Raw genomic sequence first — 7,455 nt, forward strand, 5'->3', positions numbered from 1 at the left:
CATGAGACAGATGACTTAAAAGCAATTTAGTCTTAAACTACACTAAACCTCAAAAGTAAAACTCTTGGAAGACAAAATTCAGTGGAAAAGAATGCTTTCAACATTTTATTTGTAAGAGGCAAACTCTTTATGATGTTGCTGAAGTATTAAAAATACCAATCTGTAGAGGAAAAGAAAAGATTTGATTTTGGCTCTCACTTTCAGAGCTATTAAGAATACTCACAGTTAAATGACAACTTTAATACAGAGCCAGAATACAATTCTTCTCTCAGAATTCTGTCAAGAATTTTCCACTTTCAAAATTCACATGTATCTTAGTTTTATTACTAATGCTCTCTACCCCACTTCTCTCCATTAATGCTTCCCAGAATATGATAAAGCAGTATTTTTTAAGTACAGTTTATGGTTCTACTTCCTGAAGTGTACAATAGCCATAATTTATTATGTTTGGGGTTTGGCCTAACACAAGTAGAAACCATTAAAGAAAGTACTATTTACACAATCAGAAGAATGGGAAAGAGCCCTATAGTGGAGAGCATATATAGAGCTCAAAGAAATTTTCAATATGCTCCAACTTTATTACAGACTTCAATTTACCACTTCCCAAGTATCAGTGCTACTGACTGTATTTACATAAACTTAGTAAAATGACAATTTAACTTGCACATTGTATAGTCAGATTATCTTAAATTTGAAATGGAAATGTTTAACTTGTTAAAAATTAGTGTTCCAACAAAGGGAAAGAATAAGAACATTCAAAATAAATTCCAGAGTTAATATTATTTTTGTAAACATATTTTAAATCACTATAGTACAAACTCACTTTGTGTGATCACACTTCTTATCTAATAACAATCACCTTTCCTTTTCCATGATGCCATAAGAGAAATTTAAATCTTCAAAAAGGATTATAAACAGCTAGTTAAAATTCCACCTGAAGTAATTTCCTTGCTATAATCTATATACTATACATTGTACTGTTATCAGTTAGGAAGTACTGAATTTTCTAAATTGCATGCCCTCCTACCAATTACCGATAAAACATTAGCCAATTATTTGTTAATCGAACTCTTCTGCTCAAGAAACCAAGAGTCATGCTCCTATATCTTCTAGAAGCCCAAATATTTGTTCCCTCCCTTCCTGCATGAGGCATTAAACCTTCTGAATCAGTTTTATCTTGCTACTTTCCTTAACCTTTGCAATTGGTTTTCTTACTAATTTCCTAATAATCACTGTTCTTCATTTTATCTGCCACAGTTGTATTTGGACAATAAAGACTATTAAAGCTTAAAGTTATTCCACCTATCCTTTCAAAGTATACTATGCTAATACTCATCATTCTGTAATCATTTTATCCAAATTAACCAGTCATAGGTTTGATGTTTCAAGTTTCATTTAAAAGAGCATGATATGTTTCAGAGTAAAGTAAAGATTCTGATCATTATGTTCTACACAACTTTGAAAGAGCCTGACAAAGTTTACCAACACCCTCCTCTCTGAACTAGTCAACACCCTGTCAAAGAACCCAGAGAAGAGCTGCTTTGCTCCAAGAGTACAGCTCCTGGGCACTTCTCAGAGCAGCTGTTAGTAACTTTCAGGGGCCTGCTGGACTATCACTTTGGTTAAATCAATGATGGGTCATCTTGTTCCACTTTGCTTTTTCTTTTTAGTCTTGCAATCAGTGTAGAAAACCTACTGATGACCTTTAAAAATACAGTACAAAAATTTTAAAAATAAGCTTTGGCTCCACTACTTTTCCAAAAGAAATCGTTTCAAGATCCCTACATCATTACTTAAACCACACGTATCAGTTGTACGTGACACTGGAAGGCTTTAAAGAGATTCAATTTTCTTTCTAAACTTACTAAACATGTTCGCAAGTTTTAAATAATTTCGAGAACGTTGTATACTACAAAGGTGCTGGTGCGCTGTAGCAGAACTGTGCTGCTCAAATACAAGCCCCGAAACGAATATCCTGAGCCTAACAAATTATAGGTACATTTCTGGTTACCTGAAGAGCTTTCTGCACCCTTTAATCCCCCAGTGATGCTCCCAGCAGCAAATACTTCCCATCCTTTAAAACCTTCCTCCCAACCCTCCAAAAATACACGTTAGGTTTAGAGGTTTCCGCATACTAATACGGAACCACTAATACCATTAGGTATTACGGCTCTCAAAGAATCCTCTTTAGCAGCCTCCCCTGGGACATTGTGCTCAGCGAGGCTTTGAACCTGTGAGACTCGCTGCCAGCTGCCTTTGCAAAAGGAGCGCCACAAGCAGACTAAATACCGCAGTGCTGCGCTGACTTTTTGTAGCAGCTTTAAAAAAAAAAAAAAAAAAAAAAAATCAGCCCAGTACCCTGCACACCCTGCTGGCTCTTCTGCAGCACCGAAGAGAAACCACCGCATTGCTCAGCGAGGAACACTGGGGAGCCCGACTGTAGGGCGGAGAAGCGAGTGCCGTCGAGAGGCTCTGTCGAGGGCGGGGTGTCGGGGGTGGGGGTGGGAGGAGAAAGGCGTCCCGACTGTAGGGGACCGCGACCAAGCAGCGGCCAAGGCGCTGGCGTCTGGGCGCCCCGCTCCGCACCGCGCACCGCCCGTGGCAGTCGTCTAGCGGGCACCCAGCAGGGGTACGGGCCCCTCCCGGGGATGGGAGTCCCGCAGCAGCCGGCCTCGCCCCGCCCGCCGCCCCCCGGGCCCTCACCTGTCATGAGCGCCGGACTGTCGCCAGCCGCCGCAGCGTGAGAGGAGACGGCTGCCGCGGCAGAGCCTGAGGCCCGCCGCCCGCGGAGGTGCCGGGACACCAGCTCGCATCCGTCCGCCGCTCCGGCCACCAGCAGTCCGAACACCAGCAGCGCAGCCCAGCACCACCGCCGCCGCAGCCAGCCCGAGGCCGAGCCGGACGCCGCGGCGGGATGAGGGCGCGGAGGAGGAGCGAAGGGAAAGCGTGGCGGCGCCCCAGCCGCCGGCAGCTCGTCCGCTCCGCCAGGCGCTGCAGCCGTTGCCGCTGCGGGCGACTTCTCGGGCCGCCCTCGCCGCCTCGGACTCGAGCTCCTGCTGGGCGCCAGCCTGGTCCCCTCCGCACCGGCGGCCTCTGGAGCTCGGGTCCCGGCTGCGTTCATTGGTTCCGGTTATTTAAAAAAAAAAAAAAAAAAAAAAAAGGTGAGGGGCAGAAAGGTACGGCGTCTTCAGGCCGCGCGCGACACCCGCGCTCCTGCGGCGGCGAGACCGGGATCCGCTGCTCTGGCGCCTCTGAACACCAGCACCAGCGCCCGCGCCACCGCCGCCGCGGCGCATCCCCCCGCCCCCTTCGGCCCGCGCCCGTCGTAGTACCACGCTCGGCCCCGATGCCTCCTCCCCTCACACACTCGCACGCAGCATACCAATCCCCCGCCTCCTTCAGCCTCTCCACGGCGCAAGCGCGGCTCTGCTGCACTGCGCCTGCGTGGCCCCACAGCCCCGCCCCCGAGGGCGTTCCCGGGAAGACTGGAGTCCCGTGGGGTAGCTGCTAACGCTCTCCTGGAGCTACGGAGTTGGAAGGCGGGGAGGAAGACCGGCATGTCCCCCTCCCCCATTCACGGACCCGCCCAGACAGCTGGAGGGTGGGGGTACCAAAGAGGCGGGACAAAGGAGTACAGACTTCCCAAATTGTTTGGGCAAGTTATAGGCGTGTAGACGACAACAAAAATAATTGCATGGGTCAGGAAAACCTTGTAATCAAAAACAGCGGCGTCTCTAGAATTTCAATATAGGTGCGGCTTACAAGATGCCTGCAAAGTGGAAGTAGAGGTTAGCAGAGAGCAGTATTTTATTTACTTAAAGCGCTTGGTACAAGCCCACGCGTCAGGTGCTCTAAAGCCTTTGCAGATTTACACATTGTAATTCTAAATGTTAGGTATTGGTATCGCTTATCAACCCCACTTTACAAATGAGCAAATTAAGGCGCAGAGATGGTAGGTAACTTGCCTCTAGGCCCCACAGCTAATTAGAGACAGGGACAGATTTAGGACCATGGGATGCAAATATTTGAAATGGATTTGCTCTGCCATCTTAACTTTCCTATGTTCAAGCATTACCTGAACTCATCACCTCGCTACCACCCCAGCATAAAAATTTTTTGCTGTCCGTTTAAGTTTACAGAATGGTGGCTCAGATTTGGCTTTACCTACAGGGTAAAGCGCCCTGCACACGCAGCACACGCAGAGGCATTCTCTCTTCCGGGAGCACAAAGTTATTTAAGATTTGCAGATAGGGTCCCTGAGCATAAAGATCCTGTTTGGTATTAGTTTTTTGTTGTTGGGTCAGGGTTTGATTTTAGTTTGTATTGGCGGGTTTTCTCAAGTCAAGAAGCTACTCAAATTACACAGTCTCCCAAAGAATTTCGCAGTCCCATCTGGCCAACATAACCATGACTCATTTACTGTGGAAGAGTGGATGCACGGGAGGAAAGAATTGAGAATTTCTTTGAAGCTAATCAATCTGTCAATAATTATTTCTTTTTTTTTTTAAGATTTTATTTATTTATTTGACAGATCACAAGTAGGCAGACAGGCAGGCAGAGAGAGAGAGAGGAGGAAGCAGGCTCCCTGCTGAGCAGAGAGCCTGATGCGGGTTGCGGGGGGGATTGGGACTCAATTGCAGGACCCTGGGATCATGACCTGAGCTGAAGGCTGAGGCTTTAACCCACTGAGCCACCCAGGCCCCCAGATCAACAATTATTTCTTGACAGACTTCTTGGGGACAGTGCTTTAGATGGCAATTCTTTTTTTTTTTTTTTTTTAAGATTTTATGTATTTATTTGACAGGCAGAGATCACAAGTAGGCAGAGAGGCAGGCAGATAGAGAAGGGGAAGCAGGCTCCCTGCCGAGCAGAGAGCCCGATGTGGGGCTTGATCCCAGAACCGTAGGACCACGACCTGAGCCAAAGGCAGAGGCTTTAACCTGCTGAGCCACCCAGGCACTCCTAGGTGGCAATTCTTAATAGGACGACAGGGAAATTATATTTCCCCTGCTGAAAGGCACAGCAATGAAGTCACACATTTGCTGAGCATCTACCAAAAGGAGAGAACTTTGCTAGAAGACCAGTAAAATATAAATAACAGGCTTGTTTTCTGCTCTTCAACATGTCATACACTCAATATTTACTGAGTGCCTAGTATGTACTCGGGAGGGTAATGAGTAGTGGGAATTCGAGAGGAATGAGACAAAAAAGTCAAGTCAGAACTCAGGGATGTGAGAAACCACGCAGTCCCTGCCTGGGGAATCTGAGGATCTTGTTTAGGAGATAAAATTTACACTCATTAAATAATTAGTGGCAAAAACAAAGTAGTAGCTAATTAGTTGCTAAATTGGGTACAGCAGGCTGTATTATAGCAATAACTGCAGTATAAAACACAAACAAATTATCAAATCACTGAGGCCAAACTTCTTTAGACAAAGATTATATAGGATCCCCCCCCTTTTATTTTAAATAGGCTCCCCTTTTCTTTTAAATAGGCTCCACACCCGATCTGAGGCTTGAACTCATTACCTGAGATGAAGAGTACCATGCTCCACTGACTGAGCCAGCAAGGCACCCCTCCTCTTTGAAAGATAAGGATGTTGGCAATTAGAGCGCACTGGACTTGGGGTTATGATTAACTGTTTATGCCTCTCACTGCTGGAGCCAGAAGGAGATAGGGAGGTACCTGGGAACACTGAAGAGACCTGTCACAAGCATGTCAGAGTTCAGCCCTAAATCCTTCATCTCATATCATCTCTGTCGTGGGTGCCAAAGTTTCTATTAGAGTGGCCAGAATGCATCCTCTTGTTATAGAGAGGCATAGCACCACTGTGCATCTACCATAAACCTAAATCCAGAAAAGACAAAGTCCGGTGCTTTGGAAGGCAAGAGGTTCTATAGAATTACAGAGGCTTCCATTTACAAGCCGAAAACAAACACCAGGTTCCCGTTAGAGTAATCGCCTTCCTTTCTTTTGACTTCCTGTCCCACCTCCAAGCTTTTGCCTTCCCTTTCCTAGCTTCCAAAAAACTTTCTTTTCTCTTGCCAAATTCCCTTAGAATCTACGTTAAGCCCCTTTCCTGGCCGCCTGCCTTCCTACAGCCTAGTTCTTAACGTCCAAACCTTATCCATTAATTTACAGAATGTCCTTATTGTCTGCTTTTCACCCATTCGCTACTTCAAGCATTTGATGGGGATCACTAAGCTTTAGAATGAGAGAAACCTGGTGGAAACTGCAACTCCCATCATTTTTCAGCTGTGTAACCCGTAAGAAAAGTACTGTCTTGGGTTTCCGGAGGGGAAAATTAGGGACCACGTAACAATGCCCGCCCCACAGGGTTGCTGGTGGCTGCAACAGAGTAATATAACAACAGGTTCTGACTTTGCACGCTGCCTGGCACACAGGTACGTTTTCATCCCTCAGGGAAAACTGGCCCCAGGTTCCGGGCGTGTGTTCTGAGCGTGTTCCTAATTTAGGGAGAGCTCATCGCTCTTTGCCTGCGTGGTCGCTTGAGTTCATCTTCCGACAAAAAATTCCCTAACTCCGTAGGGCGCGCCCAGCACAGACGCAAGATCCGTCCACCCGGCCCCTCCCATCCCAAAGCAAACCAGCCCTTCCCAAGCGTCGGGCTCGGTCCCCATCTTCTTCTCCCCCTTCTCCCGGGGAGCCAAGACAGCCCACGACTGCCAACCCGCCGCAACCCGGAGAACCGGATCTCATCCCGGGAGCGAAGCCAACAGCGCGCCTGCGCCACCAGGCAACCTCGCGCATGCCCGTTGTCTCCCACCGCCTTTTCCCCAGGTGCGCGAGCTCTCAGGCTCCCGCGGTTCCGGGACGCCGCGCGCCGCAGTTAGCCTGGCTTCCGGCTCCCACTCCGTGGGCGGTGCGTCCGGGCGACCGGCTGCCGCGGGATGACGTCGCCGCGCGGGCGGGCGCGGCAGGCTTTGGGTGGGCGTGGAGCCGGAGCTGAGGTGGAGGTTCGGGAGTGGGGAATTCCGGTCCGCGGTTAACTGAGAGGGGGGCTTCCTCCTGTGTCCCGCCCGCCAACCCAGCTTCTCTGGCCCGCGTTTCGCCTACAGAGGGATGTGCCAGTTTTCATGGCTTTGAGTCTGAAAAGAGTCAAAGTTACCATAAAAGAGTAACATAACAAAGAGTTAAAGACACCGTACCTCAAATAAGCCTCCAGTAAGGACATGGCTCTCCCGGAACCAAGATACAGGAGCTTCACAGAATCCCGGCGCCTGACGGGGAGTCACTCGTAACCCCGCTTCTGCTCATTACGGTGAAGCCCCTTCGAGAAATGCAAAGAGCTCCCGTAGGTGGAAGTCCTGTTGCGGAGCACCTTCTGTTTTCCCACTAACTCCCCACCCAGGCTCGCAAGGGAAGTGAGGTCCTGAGAACTTTAGAAACATCTCTAAAGTGATATTATGTTATGATGGCCCCAGAATTCGAAC

At 48.2% G+C, this 7,455-nt stretch overlaps 1 protein-coding gene across 6 annotated transcripts in view; it reads right to left on the bottom strand.

Annotated features, from left to right (window-relative positions):
- Positions 1 to 6,731, bottom strand: part of STIM2 (stromal interaction molecule 2) — a 146,089-nt gene extending 139,358 nt beyond the window's left edge. The window contains exons 1-2 of one of the 6 annotated variants that reach the window (XM_082728395.1): positions 5,530 to 6,731; positions 2,704 to 3,111 (exon numbers count right to left, since the gene is read on the bottom strand). In XM_082728395.1, coding sequence (XP_082584521.1) covers positions 2,704 to 3,111; positions 5,530 to 5,548 — 427 coding nt within the window. In that variant the 5' untranslated portion in view covers positions 5,549 to 6,731. The other 5 variants (XM_082728397.1, XM_082728398.1, XM_082728400.1 and 2 more) reach the window with 5 other exon arrangements.
- Positions 6,732 to 7,455: the final 724 nt, after the last annotated feature.

The sequence above is a fragment of the Mustela nivalis genome (assembly GCF_964662115.1).
Source record: "Mustela nivalis genome assembly, chromosome: 4".
Lineage (NCBI taxonomy): Eukaryota > Metazoa > Chordata > Mammalia > Carnivora > Mustelidae > Mustela > Mustela nivalis.